This window comes from Entelurus aequoreus, linkage group LG23 (genome assembly GCF_033978785.1).
Source record: "Entelurus aequoreus isolate RoL-2023_Sb linkage group LG23, RoL_Eaeq_v1.1, whole genome shotgun sequence".
Lineage (NCBI taxonomy): Eukaryota > Metazoa > Chordata > Actinopteri > Syngnathiformes > Syngnathidae > Entelurus > Entelurus aequoreus.
In genome coordinates, this window is record NC_084753.1 from 22,517,366 (window position 1) to 22,535,432 (window position 18,067).

The 18,067-nt window shown below is 40.3% G+C and overlaps 1 protein-coding gene across 4 annotated transcripts in view; it reads right to left on the minus strand.

Moving 5' to 3' along the window:
• The window catches only part of si:ch211-225h24.2 (uncharacterized protein LOC564539 homolog), a 74,020-nt gene that overhangs the window by 40,112 nt on the left and 15,841 nt on the right, over nucleotides 1–18,067 (minus strand). For all 4 annotated transcript variants that reach the window (XR_009824232.1, XM_062034670.1, XM_062034672.1 and 1 more), the window contains one exon: nucleotides 7,794–7,850. Coding sequence is in view for 3 of the 4 variants with exons in the window: in XM_062034670.1 (XP_061890654.1) it covers nucleotides 7,794–7,850 (57 nt within the window). In the remaining variant the exon portion in view is untranslated. The remainder of the gene's footprint in view (nucleotides 1–7,793; nucleotides 7,851–18,067) is intronic.

The window sequence follows — 18,067 nt, forward strand, 5'->3', positions numbered from 1 at the left end:
TGGTATCCGAGTCAAAGTCTTCCTGGTTGTGTTGCTGTAGTCCGCCGCTAATACACCGATCCCACCTACAACTTTCTTCTTTGCAGTCTTCATTGTTCATTAAACAAATTGCAAAAGATTCACCAACACAGATGTCCAGAATACTGTGGAATTATGAGATGAAAACAGAGCTATTTTGTATTGTATTCAATGGGGTACCGATACTTCTGTTTCACTGGTTACGTCACGTGCATACGTCATCATCCCAAGACGTTTTCAACCGAAAGTTTAGCGGGAAATTTAAAATTGCACTTTATAAGTTAACCCGGCCGTATTGGCATGTGTTGCAATGTTAAGATTTCATCATTGATATATAAACTATCAGACTGCGTGGTCGGTAGTAGTGGGTTTCAGTAGGCCTTTAAAAGTATTATATAAGTGTTAAAATGAAGGCAACACATGATGTAAGTGTCTATATTAGCTACAGTATATTAGACTACTATCAAAATGACTATGTGTCGCAGGCTGATGCAAATCTTCGTTGACAGAAATGTTGAAATGTAATATTTATTCTACACATTTTTACAACATTGGAAAACATTACTAAAACGGAGGCTTTTCAGAGGGTGTGATAACTCCTGGAAATGACTGTCTTAGAATGGCCAATGGTAAAGATGTGTGTGTTCAAGTTAAAGGAAACGGAAACTACAAATAAAATGACTTCAAATATACCTAAAATATGAGGCATAATGATGAATTATGTACATACAGCTAGCATAAATAGCATGTTAGCATCGATTAGCTTGCAGTCATGCAGTGACCAAATATGTCTGATTAGCATTCCACACAAGTCAATAACATCAACAAAGCTCACCTTTGTGGATTCACGCACAGCATAAAACGTTTGTTGGACAAATGAGACAAATGAGTGGCATAAATCATGTCTTTCTGTGACAGCATCAAGAAAAGTTGTACATGTAAACAAACTACAGTCTTCATCTTTTTCCATTAGCATACATTTTTTTAAAAGCTCCAGGGAGCCACTAGGGCGGCGCTAAAGAGCCGCTTGTGGCTCGAAAGCTGCGCGTTGCCGATAACAGATATAGAGGATCATCGATTAGCATTTTTTGCAATTATTTGCATGATTGCTCAGGAGAAAAATGCTTAACTTTATATCTTGTTCCTTCGACTAATTGTTTAATAAATAAATGTTAGAAATAATGTATAAAATAAAGATTGTATGGAATGCCAGGAACTTTAAATACAAGGACATAGTTTCCGCACGGCCGCTGCAAAAAGGCACACATGAGTGCGTGGTTTGTGGTAGTTTATTTGATTTTATTTTTTAATTAGTGCACACATGTTAAAAGTGCATTTTCAATGTTGATGATGTGCATTATTGAGAAGAAAAGTAATACAAGTTATGACAAGCAGAAAAATCGTTTATTTCAACTATTTTCCCTAAAATACGCATTGGGAGTATGAAGCGTGTTTTATCCGATCACTCCATTAATCGAACAAACTAATCAATAGATTACTTGATTACTAAAATAATCGATAGCTGCAGCCCTAAGTAGGTCCTGAAGAACAGCAGTGCGCTCCTGTCATATAGGATCTTTGACCAAATTTTTTGCAGTAGTTAAGAAGATAGACAATCTTTGACTGGAGTATCATTGACAAGCTGTCCCCTCCAAGGGATCTTTGACTAATGTACACATACAGTATTGCTTTTGTTTACTTTATGTTGACTATATTCGGGGAGGTAAAAATTTAAAGGAGGGTGTCCAAACTGTGGCATTTGCAACCGGCAACTTTTTATTTTGTATATTTTACCGTACCGCTTAATATTGTAAAAAACAAATGAAACATGGCCCGCATCAGAATATTATTGTATGTCAACACCAAGTTGATACGTAGACAGTTTAACCGGTTACAGATTTTAAAGTAGACCTATGATGATTTTTTTTATCTACATTTAAAACACTTCCTTGTTGTGCAGATAAAATGTATTGAATATGCTTTGGTGTACATTTTGCTTCAGAGTCACATTTATAACCCGTTTTTTGAATTTGTCTACAAGATGTTCGTTTTTGGAAGCGTTCCCAATTAGCAAATAAAACCACGCTCCACTTTCTGGAAAAGTATGATCATTTATATTTTGAAAATGTACATTTAAATATATATCTAGAAGTGATCACCGCTATTTTTTCTTCAGACACGTTAAAAAATAAATGATAAATAATGATAAATGATAAATGGGTTATACTTGTATAGCACTTTTCTACCTTCAAGGTACTCAAAGCGCTTTGACAGTATTTCCACATTCACACACACATTCACACACTGATGGCGGGAGCTGCCATGCAAGGCGCTAACCAGCACCCATCAGGAGCAAGGGTGAAGTGTCTTGCCCAAGGACACAACGGACGTGACTAGGATGGTAGAAGGTGGGGATTGAACCCCAGTAACCAGCAACCCTCCGATTGCTGGCACGGCCACTCTACCAACTTCGCCACGCCGTCCCCAAATAATAAAATACAAATAAATAAATAAAATACAAATAAATAAATAAATTAATAAATAATAAATAAATACAAATAAATACAATTCATCACCATGCTGTAGATTCCCCCGGCCACAACATTAGATACACCTGCACACTTGTCGATCGATTCAGACTGCATTAAAAAAAGAAAGCTGATTTTACCAGCATTTATGGTACTGCATGTCACATGTCGCTGTTATTATGCACATTCCAATATTAGATGAAAATAATACTTTATCCTACCAATGTCTTAGTCATGACCTTAAAGGGGAACTGCTCTTTTTTTGGAATTTTGCCTATCTTTCACAATCATTATGAGAGACAAGAAGACAAAGGTTGTTTTTTTCTTTTGCAGTCCAACATGTAAAAATCGTCTCGTTCTAGGTAACTAGCAATACAGCTAATGGGAGCAATGAATTCTACCTATAAATCACTTTAAAAATGCATTCAAAAACTGTCAACAATACTTCATTTACGTTTTGTAGCCTGTATAATAACCAGACTGTATCAACATTGTTATAGTAAGAGCAAACACTGAGGAACTCTTTTTCTAGCGTATTGTATCATATCAGCATGCTTTGGTATTAGCCATAAAAGCTAACTACGGCAAGAGATAAGCTAGCTTCTACGTCAGCACGAAACACGTTTTAATTTGTAATGCTCAACACTTCGATAAGACACTAATCTGTACTGACATGAACAATCATATTACAGTATTTGTAAAGTATCAGACCACATTTCATGTTTTGTTTGTACACAGCTGAGCTAGCCAGAGAGCATATGTACTGTAGTTGTAATAACACGCATGACGTGCTGCGTGTATCATGGTCGGTATTATAGTGACTTACTCGATGGACAGTTGTTCGTCTGGTCCAGCTGGCCGGGGAAGTTTCCTGTTGATTTTTGGTAAGCATGGCATTTATGTCGAAATAGCTTGTCTCCAAATTCCACATTTGCCGCTTCTGAGTCGCTTTCACTTCACTCTATCAACTTCCGTCTGCTCCAACGTCTCACTCTTCCTTTGTGCTCGCTTCGATAAGCAGTAGTTCATCCTCAGTATATTCGGATTCAAAAATTTAAAGTTGTGAATCCTCATATGTTCAAAAATAGTCGTCTTGTTACCAATTCTGCCATGATTACTACACACTCATCTGTTTGATTTCAGAAGTAGGAATACACATTAGACCCGGAAAGGAGTAAATGATCAAAATACGGTAAATATTGAACATATTACAAATTGGTATGAACGTGTTTGTTCTACATTATATATAGACTTGCAGTGTTTATACAAAACATTGCTTTAGAGGGCTTTGAAGGCTAAAACGGTGACTCCCATTAGCCGCATCTTTCAAGCATTTTTTATTATTTTTAAAATCCTAAAAAAACAAAAAAACATATGTGTTCTTGTCTGTCATAATGATTGTGAACCATAGGCAAAATTCCCCCAAAAATATGCAGTTCCCGTTTAAAGCCTTATATCAGTCTCTAAAGAGATCTGATCTTTTAAAGTCAAGTAAAGACAGTTTGATTGTTAATGGCGAGGAGCAGTTTTTTTTCTGACAGGCTACGCCACTACGAATGGGTACGAATAGGTACAGACCCATCTAGAATTTCAAGGTGGCATCATCATCATTTAAACCCATAGTGAATAAGATCTGATACTGTGGAGCAGAGTTACAAATGTTGAAAATGTTATGGCAAACCATCAGATCAAAGTATGGCGCCATGCCACGCCCACATTTTATGACGTAGGCAAAATACAGATGCAATTCATCATTGCCCATTTGTCTAATACAGGCCTGGGCAATTATTTTGACTCGGGGGGCCAAATTTAGAGAGAAAAATGTGTCTGGGGGCCGGTATATCTATCTATCTATGCATACATACATACATACATACATACATACATACATACATACATATACATACACATACATACATACACATACATATATATATAAATATATATATATATATATATATATATATATATATATATATATATATATATATATATATATATATATATATATATATATATATATATATATATATATATATATATATATATACACACATACATACATACACACATACACATATATATACATACACATACATATATACATATATATATATATATATATATATATATATATATATATATATATACATATATATATATACACATATATATACTGTATGTATATATACACACACATTTTATATATATATATGAGTGTATACATATATATATATATATATATATATATATATATATATATATATATATATATATATATATATGTGTGTGTGTATGTATGTATGTGTATGTATGTATGTATGTGTATGTTTGTGTATGTATATATATATATATTGTGTGTATATACTGTATATATATGTGGTAGTTGGAAATGGCGGCTCTGAAACTGCTCCCTTCAAAGTTGACACTGGTGTCAAGCAGGGCTGCATCATCGCACCAACCCTGTTTGCTATCTTCATCTCAGCCATACTTCACCTCACCAGTCAAAACCTGCCTGAGGGAGTCCAGTTCATATACCGGACAGACGGCGGGCTCTTCAACCTGAGTAGGTTCAGGGCAAAAAGCAAGGTGCTTATATCCTCCATTACAGAGCTTCAGTACGCAGATGACAATGCTCTTGTTGCTCATTCTGAGCTGGACCTCCAGAACATCATGGATGCTTTTGCCAGAGCGTACCGACTCCTGGGACTTGACATCAACATAAAGAAGACTCAGATCCTGTACCAACCGGCCCCTGACACACCCTACCAACCCCCCACAATTTATGTGGACAACAACATCTTGGAAAACGTGGAGCATTTCGCTTATCTTGGCAGTCTTCTTTCAACGAGAGCTGTCATCGATGCCGAGATCCACCACCGCATAGGTTGTGCCAGCGCAGCTTTTGCTAAGCTCAAGAAAATAGTTTTCGAGAATCGGGTCATCCAGACCAACATCAAGCTTCTCGTATATAAAGCTGTAGTTCTGCCCACTCTGCTCTACGGGGCTGATAGTTGGACCACCTACAGCAGACACCTGAAGGCTCTGGAGCAGTACCACCAGCGATGTCTCCGCAAGATCCTCAGGATCAGCTGGGAAGATAGGCGTACCAACATTAGTGTTCTGAAGGAAGCTAACATGCCCAGCATCACTACGACTGTCATTCGGCACCAGCTGCGATGGACAGGCCATGTAATTCGCATGCCAGACAGTCGCCTTCCAAAACAGATGTTGTACGGACAACTGACGGAAGGACAACGCACCCAAGGGGGGCAGAAGAAGCGGTATAAAGATAACCTCAAAATCCACCTGAGGAAATGCTGCTTCAACCTCAACACCTGGGAGGATGATGCCCACCAGAGGGTTTTGTGGAGCAGGATGGTCCATGAAGGCACAGCACAATTAGAAAATGACCTCCACCGTGCCGCGGAAACCAAGAGGCAACAAAGAAAGGAGAGATCCACTACCAAAACAGCTCCTCAGACCACCACCACAACCACCACTACTACCACGACAATCACGCACATATGCCCCCACTGCAATAGAGTCTGTGGATCACGGATTGGCCTCTACAGCCACCTGAGGACCCACAGATGACCAGACTCACCAACGGGAGGACTATCATACTCGCTTCGAGTGATCGCCAATGATGATGATGATGATATATATATATATATATATGTATGTGTGTGTTTGTATGTATGTATGTGTATGTTTGTGTATGTATATATATATATTGTGTGTATATATATATATTGTGTGTGTATATATATATATATATATATATATATATATATATATATATATATATATATATATATATATATATATATATATATATATATATATATATAAGCTGTGAAAATCTGTTGTACAGTATGTGTACTTGGGTATTATTTTTAGGACCATTATTACAAAACCTCACAATAATGTCTGATTGAAAGCTAAAAACGTTATGACAGACCGCCTTAAAAAACGGAATGGAATTTTTTTTTTACTGAATGAGACACCCAGAATGTACATGAAAATAAAGAATGTGGGAATTACAATATTAACTGCGAACGATAAAATACTAAATATTGACAGCATATGAACGTCACACCCCCTCTTGATTGACATATTTTACAATCAAGCAAAAACGCAATAAAAATGCAACAAACACAGCGAAATATGAACGCGAAGGGTAAAAAATAAACCCACCTACAATCTGATATATCTGATATATCACTAAGCTTTAGAACTTTGTTGTAAAATTCTCCTTCCGCGTCTGTCTCCCTGACACTCGCAATTCAGGCTGGCCACTCTCTGTGGAAACGCTCCCCACCCACACTGCTTGGTGCCTCGTCTGAGCTGCTGTGACTTAGATTACCATAGTAACTAGTACATCATGCAAAAGCGCAGATTCCAACTATTGAAATACTTTGTATAGTTCAAGACTTACGGTAGTTTGAAAACATCACTGCACATCATAATGGCAACTACAGTTTCCACCATAAAGATCTAAAAAAAATTGGGGGGAATGTCTGGTGGGCCAGATTTACAAGCTTAATGCCCCCGGGCCTTAATTTTCCCCGGTTTGGTCTAGTAGCTGCCATTTTAATCACGGTTCATTTGGTCAAAGTCCCTAGGAGGAGTTTGTTAAAGTACAATTCCTGTTTTTGGCCTAAAAATGATTGATGGCCACTTTCCTCTTTGTTTTCAAATATGGGTTCTTGAGATTATAACGTGCATCTTATCATGATAAACGTCCCTAGCGATTTTTTTAAGGATACGTGAAACTGGTGGCAGGGGCTAATTTTTTATACTTTTCAAAGGGGCGGTAGAGGGTCGTGTTTGGGACCCCAATAATATACATTTTTACACCAGACCGGACGCGCTTGCAAAAATTGGTGAGTTTCCATGCATGTTAATTCCCTCTAAAATGCGAACAAAGTACAGGCGGGAAAATAATGATAAACAAAGCAATTCCACAAGATAAGACACCTGTATGCCTTTGTCCCTTAGTGGACAATGTTTGTACACCACCGATTTCACGTTAAAAACAAAACCAATTGATGGATGTTTCTCCAGTGAGATAAGATCGCCTCTTTTGTTTAGTCAGACATCATGACCATGTTGTGTGCACGAGTGTGTCAAAAGATAAATCCTGGCGGGGAAGATTGTGAGTTGAGTACAAACTGCGAGACTGGGGGATAGATAGTGCGTCTGCGTTACCTCCAGCTCGTGGTGAAGTTGTGCGTTGTTTACCTTGGATACTGCTGTGACAGCTTCCTCCTCCTCTTCCTCTCCTTCTATGTCTTTGTCCTGAAACACACACACACACACGTCAGTTAACATAAATAGCACAAACACACACTAGAGATGTAAGGAGTGTGTGCCTTTCCTGTAACAGAAAGGGCAATGTAGGAATGGATGAAGGTGCTGGAGCCTATGGCAGCAGTCCGTTCCACAAGGAAGAGCTATTTTGGTTCCCATTGTGCTTCACTCGACGGTTTTTGTCAAATATGTCTGGTCATACTATTCCTATTACTGACCTCACAATGAGAGGTCATAAAAAAGGTTAAAGCTGAGGGTTTTACATTGTTTTTTATTTACTATTAACAGTGGTTAACTTATTTGTAGGGGGCTTCCGATACAACTTTCTCCCTTACGATATCAAAATGCGTATTAGCCGATAGCAATATTGATCGAATACAATATCAGCCCGAATCATACATAGTCAAGTGATCCTTTGAAATTACGCAGAGAATAATGGTAATTATGAAAAACACTAAACAAGGGGTGCTTAACCCTTTTGACCTCGGGGCCCAACTTTTTCACTACAGATGGGCCTGGGGCCCACTCAATTGTGATGATTCGTTGCCCAAATCATGTTTTGTTTTAGTTTAAGGCCCCTTCTACACTAATGCCAGCTAAGGTTATCCAGGCTATATCCCACCTAACCTTATCCTTGTCCACACACACACACACACAATGCCACCGTTTAAGACCCCATCCATCCGCCGGCGCAACGCAACCTAGCATGCATGCGCGAAAAAAAATGCGCGCGTCTGACCTGGAAGTGTATTTTTACCCTGTGTTTCAATGTAGCCTATTGCCACATTTCTTTTAACATTAAACCTTGCTTGCCTCACCATTAGCAGCTGTTAGACTAGCCCTATTGTAGTGAATCACACCTGATACATTAATCATATCTTTAATGGACGTGTGAAAGTAAACAATGTGATAAGGAACATTTTACAACAATCGATCTACGGATCTAGATATCTGGCCAGGACACTGTGCTTGTAGGCTGAAATTGGCGGTTGTACTTGACGGCCGCAACTACTTCATGGCTTCACAATAGTTATGGAGTACAAAACTAGACGTTGAGTAATCGCTCGACATACATCGCAAACAATAACTGATAGTCTGCTCTGCAAGTCCAAATGCATTCGCTGTTTTTCGTAGTACTCCCTCGTTCACGGGAGCCCACATTCTCGTTGTCTCCCCTCCGACAAATGGACAAAGTTTTTCGCTAAGTAGAATCACAGCTGACCTGGACATTCAAAAGTTATCTTGCCGCTCCTGTGGCACAACACACTCGTTGACAAACATATCCCACCAGGCTGACGTTCTTCCAGGCCTTATCCAAAACCGTCGCTCAACTGCAATGTTGCCGTCTGAGATGTGTTGTATCCGAAATAGCTGCAATCGCGCATTACAATGCCGCTTGTTATGAAGCTGGCTGTGGCGCGTTCTTTCTGACGTCACTTCCTGTGTGGGGCGCGGCCTTTCTGCCGTCACTTCCTCTCCGAACTCATTTCGTAAACGATCGATGAGTCCATACAAAGCTAAGAGCCGGAGATTCAAGAAATACACGGCGCACTTATCCGAGGAGGGGAACCTTAAACGATGGTTTAGTGTGGCTGACACAGGGCTTAGGCTAAATAATTATTCATTTAAGGAGTTATCCAGCTTAATATAAACAGGTCCTAAGACTCTTTAGTTCCGTTTCAGCACCCCTGGGTTTGTGTTTCTTGGTTGCCATGGGTGCTGATTATTTTCACCTGCCTCTAATTAGTGTTTGGGACGCTCAAATGCTCCCGGGCACTTATCAGAGAGCTAATTATTCCTGCCTTTCGCCACACTAGGGCTAGCTGTTTTGTTTGCTTCATGCACATTACGTTTGTTATCCATGATTCGTATTATTGTTCCTGTGCTAAGTTTACCATAGCTTCTCATGCTATCGGCACGCTTTTCCGGTATTCTTGTTTTCTTGCCTGATTTATGATAATAAATCATTGTCCTACCTGCACGCTGCCTCCGGACTTCCGTCTGTATCTTGGAAAAACGATCCGCACAATAACCATGCGCCCACCCAAGCGTAACAGAAAAAACAGCCAGCCAGAGTGTGGCGAAAGGCAGGAATAATTAGCTCTCTGATAAGCATGTGAGCATGTGAGCGTCCCAAACACTAATTAGAGGCAGGTGAAAATAATCAGCTGCCGCTATAAATAGTTTGTCTGCGTTAGCACTTTAATAACAATTTTACCAATACTTGGTTAATAACGAAATGAAAATTGAGTATTGTTGACGTTTTTTGAATGGTTGTTAATCTGATTTTATGGGCGGAATAGTGGAGCTCCCATTGACTCCACTGTAAGCAGACTTTTATTTACGTTTATTTAATATTTAGAATGCATTAAAAAAAAAACATCCGTCTTCATGACTTTCATAATGGTTGTGAACGACAGGCAAATTTTTTTTAAAAAAGTGCAGTTCCCCTTTAATATAGCCATGGTTTGAGACTGGAAGGGGCTATTCTTATTTTTAATGGGAACATTTGTTTGGAAATCCCCACAAATTAGAGGTTGGTCAAATTCTTAACCTTCCGAATTTCTATCGAGAAATATACTGTACAGTATAGACATATAAATAAGCTCTAAAAAGACAGTCACTTGGTGTTTTCCTGCTTTATTCTAGTACATCATAGCAATAATATATTTTTTCAAATCTTTGCCATGATAGTATCCTTAATCAGCTGCGGCCATCTTGACTGTCTACACTAAGGTTTATTATTACATGATACAACCTCCAACCCCTTGGACTGACTTCACTGCTATGTCTCCTCAGGGAGACCTCCCTAATGTCTTCTCCTGGGAATTTAGAATTGGAAGTCCTGCTCTGATCCCACACCAGGAGCCAAATAAATCCACACGGCATTTGCTTGAAGGCAGAATTCCAGTTCCGAGGGTAAGCAATAAAGCAAGTCGGGGTTACATTTTAACATAACAACAGATAAAAAAATACTGGAAGATGGTGTCGATTATTATTATCATTTAAACCTGGGGTGTCCAATCTTTTTTCAACAAGGGTCTTATACTGAAAAAGGAAAGAATGCAAGGGGCTTACTTTGATATATTTTCAAGGTTCAAGGTTCAAGGGTTTTATTCGTCACATGCAGAATACACCACAGTGAAATGCTTTTTTCCATGCTCTTCAGATATTGCGTACAGTGGGATCCAACACTAGTTGCTGAATCTAATACACTAAATACAAAAAATACAACAATTTCAATAGCTCTGATGTACATAAATTACAAGACAATAAGTTGCACAATAAGTCCCAGTAGTTATGGTAGAAGTATCAGTACAAGTAAAAGTACAGTAGTCACATTCAGTACCAGTGCAATGTCAAATAGTATAACAGTATATACAGTATACACAGTATATACAGTATAGGAAGTAATAAATATTAAGGTGTCTACAGTTCTTTTGGCAGTTTAGTAGTGACAGTAGTATGAACAAAGGTAATGGAACAGTATGAGTTCTTTATACTCTTGTTTTTACATTATTTACAGTCATTGAATGAAGAGTATTGTAGTCCGGTAATTACAGTGGTAAGTAAAGTGATTCTTGTGCGTGCGGTTTTGTGCAATTGTGAACAGTAAGTGTTAATCAGCGGTGCAGTTGAGCAGTCTGATGGCTTGGGGATAGAAGCTCCTCCTGAGTCTCTCCGTGTTGGCCATGAGACTCCGGTAGCGCTTGCCTGACTACAGCAGTGAGAAGAGGCATTTGCTTGTGTGGCTAGAGTCCCTCACTATCCTCTTGGCCTTGGATCTACACCGCCTGGTGTAGATGTTGCAGATGGTTGGGAGCACACCTCCGATGATGTGCTCGGCTGATCTGGCCACTCTCTGCAGTCTGTTGCGGTCGTGTGCGGTGCTATTCCCAAACCAGGAGGTGATGTTTCCAGTCATGACACTCTCTGTTGTGCATGAGTAGAAGTTTCTGAGGATCTTATGGTTTAGTTTGAACTTCCTGAGTCTTCTGAGGAAGTAGAGACGCTGTTGTGCCTTTTTCACCACGTTGTCTATGTGTGTGGTCCAGGACAGGTCTTCTGTTATTGTCACTCCGAGGTATTTGAAGTTGGTCACTCTCTCGACCGGCTGGTCTATGCTGAGTGGACTGTAGTTCCTTTCCCCCCGTATCCTAAAATCCACTATGATCTCCTTGGTCTTGCTGACGTTCAGGGCGAGGTGGTTCTCCTGACACCATAGTGCCAGGTTCTTCACTTCACTCAGGTAGTTACCGGAGATCAGGCCCACCGCAGCTGTGTCGTCAGCAAATTTCACAATGGAGTTGGTGGTGTTTTTAGCCACAGTCATGTGTGTAGAGTGAATAGAGGAGGGGGATCAGAACGCAGCCCTGGTGGGCACCGGTGTTGACGATGATGGTTGATGAGGTGCAGTTCCCTGCTCTCACCACTTGTGGTCTGCCTGTCAGGAAATCCAGGACCCACTGACAGAGGGTTGAGTTCAAGCCCAGGTCCTTGAGCTTGATGACGAGTTTTGATGGGATTATGTACTGAATATGCTAAAACCAACATAATGTACATTACAATATGCTAAACTATTTGAAAAAACACCTTAGCTTTTGTGGTATAGGAGACACTGCAAATAGTTCTTACTGTTATATCTAATATACCTTATAATAATTAATTAATATATCTTAATTGTGTGAATGCTTACATATGGTTTTCTACACCAAAATCAATCTATTTATTATTCAACAATTTCTTCATCTTCTCCAGATCTTGGCGCGCTCTACCTCCCACATTTTTCATTCGATTCATACCGTTCCAACTCCAAACTGTTCAGACTATTCGGGAATAGCGGGCTTTCCCTTAACAAATTCGAAAAATTCCCAGATTTCACAGAATTCCAGGTTTTCCAGGACATTTTTCCCATTCAAAATGAATTGGCCACTTTTCAAACTTCCACCATTTCCACATTTTTCAACCAATTCAAACCATTCCACCTTCAACACATTTCACCATTCTGGAAATTCAAACTACTTTTTTTCCAAGTTCAAAAAAATCCCAGGATTTTCCATAATTCCTGGTTTTCAAAGCCCTATTTCCACCGTTTTTTCTGGCGACTACTCCTCCCACATTTTTCAACTCACTTCAACCGTTCCACCGTCAAAACATTCCTCTTAAAAATTCCCGGTTTTCCCGAAATTCCAGGAATTCCTTAATACCATTTCTCAATTCAACATGTTACTACTTTAGCATTTCTCGACCGATTTGAAAAATATCAACACCAACCATTTCAACTCATTCAGACCATTCAAGGTTTTTTACCATTTAAAAAAAAAATCCCGCTTTTCCCGAAATTCCCAAATTTTGGGGAAATTCCCATTTAAATCAATGGGACATTCTTTGAAGTTCCACAACTACCACATTTTTCATCTGATTCAAACTGTTCCAACTTCAAAATATTCAGCGTGTTCAGGAATTGTGTGCTCTACTTCAACAATTCTAAAAAAATTCCAGGATTTCAGTTCAACCTCAGCATTGGAGCATTCACACGCAATTCCTCCAGGAATTGCCTCTTCTAGTATACATTATAATAATTAATTAATATAATTTTCAGAACAGATCAAGGGCCAAAAATGGCCCCTGGAGCCCACTTCTTAACAGCTCGGATTTATCATTAATCCAACACAACTTTACCAGTTTGTAACAGTTTACTTGCAAAAGTAGTTAAAATATTGAGTGTGTGATCATGGTTGCCCTATTGACCCCCATGACACCTCGACCAGCTGCTGACTGACTCGTGCTGATGCGGCGTGTTTCAGACCTCACACGCTAATCCTCACCTGATTCCCTTTGACTCTCGAACAGTGTTGATTCACCCAAATGGCTCACTTATTATCACAAAAACAAGTCATAAATATGTGCTAACCTTATTAACTGTCTTGACGGTGATGGGCAGATTTCCACAAATGATTAAGAACCCTGTAAGTTTTGTTAAAAATCAGAATACATGAACTGTACTGCATTCGTATGTTATGCTCTGTGCACCAGGAAGTAGCTTGCTAATGAACGTGAACAAATTCTACACCTATCTTTGAATAATTTATTATTTTATTAAAGTCTAGATCCCAATGGAACCCTTCTCTCTGCATCACATTCCAAAATGGCACAGTCCTGTTCACCATGAAGCAGGAAGTAGCCTGCTAACTAATACAATATTGATCAGGTAACAATATGAACATTTCATATCACGGTTATTTGTCACGGTTATCATTATTATGACAGTATTGTTGAATTTGCTCAGAGTACTTATACACACACTGAATTATTTTAACCAATTTTATTTAAAAACATGTATATAATAGACACAATATACTTTCTTGGCAGAATAACCATTAAATATTATTCTGCTGTCTTTATTTGAGGGTTTAAATATGTTTATCTTCCGTTTTGTAAAGGTTTTAGTGTTTTTTAAATGAAAAAGATCGGTTTAATTTCGGTTTATGTGTCTTCACCTCCTGTTGTCATTATACCTTTGAGTATATGTAAAACTCTCTAATCTAAGAGAGCACAGCTTGTAAATTCAATGTCCATAATTGAGTATCTTAGTTGCTCCGACAGTAATGTGTTTATACACGTTTTTATATTGGGGTATGTCGTTTCTTAATGGGGAGAGACGTTAATGTCTCGTCTCCATGTTAGCATTCAAGCTAGCTAGCGAGCTAACGCTAGCTTGCTTTCCTTTCGAGCAGTGTCAGTGGCTTATCAAAGTGTGGTTATTAATCACGATTTTAGAAACAATTTAATCTAAAACAGTAATACTAACTGTCAGGAGTTTCCTTTATTTTTAAATTTTTGCACTTTTGTTCGGTTTTTGTGTTATTTTGTCGCAGCCATCGGGATCCGCTGTAAAGTGTTTGGCTTGGAGAAGCTGGTCTTGTCCAAACTGTACGAGGAGGGCTCCAACAAGCGCATCTTGAACATCGACAGACACGTCAGCATGGTAACCACACACAGGAGGGGGTGAAGGGGACGGCGTGGCGAAGTTGGTAGAGTGGCCGCGCCAGCAATCGGAGGGTTGCTGGTTACTGGGGTTCAATCCCCACCTTCTACCATCCTAGTCATGTCCGTTGTGTCCTTGGGCAAGGCACTTCACCCTTGCTCCTGATGGGTGCTGGTTAGCGCCTTGCATGGCAGCTCCCGCCATCAGTGTGTGAATGTGTGTGAATGGGTGAATGTGGAAATACTGTCAAAGCGCTTTGAGTACCTTGAAGGTAGAAAAGCGCTATACAAGTATAACCCATTTATCATTTATTTATAACAACCCTTCCCCAACGCTAGATTTCAAAATGGTACAACCTTGTTCTCTAACAACATCCATGAACTAGGAAGTAGTCTTCTAACATTTACTTTTGTTCAAAAATGTATTTTCTCTCGCTGACCATTTAAGGCCATTTGACAGTACTCTAGAACAGTGGTCCCCAACCACCGGGCCGCGGCCCGGTACCGGTCCGTGGACCGATTGGTACCGGGCCGCACAAGAAAAAATAAAATAAAATACATTTTTTTAAATTTTTTAAAAAATGAATTTAACATAAAAAACACAATATATATATTATATATCAGTATAGATCAATACAGTCTGCAGGGATACAGTCCGTAAGCACACATGATTGTATTTCTTTATGACAAAAAAAAAAATAAAAAAAAATAAAAAAATACCATAACACCCCCTCCCCCCCACACCCGGTCGGTGGGACAAATTTTCAAGCGTTGACCGCAAAAAGATTGGGGACCACTGCTCTAGAACTCCAAATGGTACAGTCTAGTTGTCTTTAGCACCTACTAAATGAACCAGGAAGTATCATGTTAAAGGCCTACTGAAATTAAATGTTTTTATTCAAACGGGGATAGCAGATCCATTCTATGTGTCATACTTGATCATTTCGCGATATTGCCATATTTTTGCTGAAAGGATTTAGTAGAGAACATCGACGATAAAGTTCGCAACTTTTGGTCGCTGATAAAAAAAGCCTTGCCTGTACCGGAAGTAGCGTGACGTCACAGGCTGAAGGACTCCTTACATTTACCCATTGTTTACAATGCAGCGAGAGCGATTGGGACCGAGAAAGCGACGATTACCCCATTAATTTGAGCCAGGATGAAAGATTCGTGGATGAGGAAAGTGAGAGTGAAGGATTAGAGTGCAGTGCAGGACGTATCTTTTTTCGCTCTGACCGTAACTTAGGTACAAGCTGGCTCATTGGATTCCACACTTTCTCCCTTTTCTATTGTGAATCACAGATTTGTATTTTAAACCACCTCGGATACTACATCCTCTTGAAAATGAGAGTCGAGAACGCGAAATGGACATTCACAGGGACTTTTATCTCCACGACAATACATCGGTGAAGCACTTTAGCTACGGAGCTAACGTGATAGCATCGTGCTTAAATACAGATAGAAACAAAAGAAATAAACCCCTGACTGGAAGGATAGACAGAAAATCAACAATACTATTAAACCTCCACTTCATCCTGGAGCATCTGGACTCCCCAGGAACCTACGCTAGGATCCTGTTTGTGGACTTCAGCTCTGCCTTCAACACCATTCTCCCTGGACTGCTACGAGACAAGCTCTACCAGCTCAGCGTGCCCGACTCCCTCTGCAGTTGGATCAATGACTTCCTGACAGACCGAAGACAGCACGTGCGGCTGGGGAAGATTGTCTCGGACAGTCGAACCACGAACACTGGTACTCCTCAGGGCTGTGTAGTCTCCCCCTGGCTCTTCTCCCTGTATACAAACTGCTGCACCTCCAGTCACCAATTCGTAATACTGCTCAAGTTTGCGGATGACACCACTCTCATCGGGCTCATCTCGAATGGCGATGAGTCCGCCTACAGGAGAGAGGTGGACCGGCTGACGTCCTGGTGCAGCCTCAACAACCTGGAGCTGAACGCCCAGAAAACAGTGGAGATGATCATTGACTTCAGGAAAGTCACAGCCCCACCATCCCCCCTCACCCTAATTGACTCTTCCACCCCGTCCCCATTGTGGACTCCTTCCGTTTCTTGGGCACCCCCATCACCCAAGACCTCAAGTGGGAGCCGACCATCAGCTCCCTCATCAAGAAGGCGCAGCAGAGGATGTACTTCCTGCGGCAGCTGAGGAAACTTAAGGTGCCAACCGAGTTGCTGGTGCAGTTTTACTCAGCCATCATAGAGTCCATCCTGACCTCCTCCATCACAGTGTGGTTCCCCGGCGCCACAGTCCAGGATAAGCATAGTATGCAGCGCATCGTACATGCTGCTGAGAAGGTGATTGGCTGCAGGCTCCCATCCCTCCAGGACTTGTTCTCCTCCAGGACCAGGAGGCGTGTGGGTCGGATCACAGCTGACTCTTCTCACCCTGGACACAAACTATTCTCCCCTCTCCCCTCAGGCAGGAGACTACGGTCCATCCAGACCCACACCTCCCGCCACCTGAACAGTTTTTTCCCCTCGGCCATCAGGCAAATGAACAATAACTCCTAACAGTAGCTCCTTGAATTCCCTGAATTCCTTCTAAGTCTATAACATGATCTGATAGCTCAGTCACAGCTCTTTTTATTACCAAATATGTGTTATATGTGTTTTATGTTGCACGATTGCACCAAGAAAAATTCCTACTTTGTGAACCCGTTCTCATACAATGGCAATAAAACTATTCTGATTCTGATTCTGAAACCATGGACCTGTAATTACACGGTTAATGCTTTCCAGCTTGGCGAAGCTTAACAATGCTGTTGCTAACGACGCCATTGAAGCTAACTTAGCAACGGGACCTCACAGAGCTATGATAAAAACATTAGCGCTCCACCTACGCCAGCCAGCCCTCATCTGCTCATCAACACCCGTGCTCACCTGCGTTCCAGCGATCGACGGAAGGACGAAGGACTTCACCCGATCATCCGTGCGGTCGACAGCTAGCGTCGGCTAGCGCGTCTACTATCAAAGTCAAAGTCCTCCTGGTTGTGTTGCTACAGCCAGCAGCTAATACACCGATCCCACCTACAACGCTCTTCTTTGCAGTCTTCATTGTTTATTAAACAAATTGCAAAAGATTCACCAACACAGATGTCCAGAATACTGTGGAATTTTGAGATGAAAACAGAGCTTTTTTGTATTGGATTCAATGGTGTCCGAATACTTCCGTTTAACTACTGACGTCACGCCCATA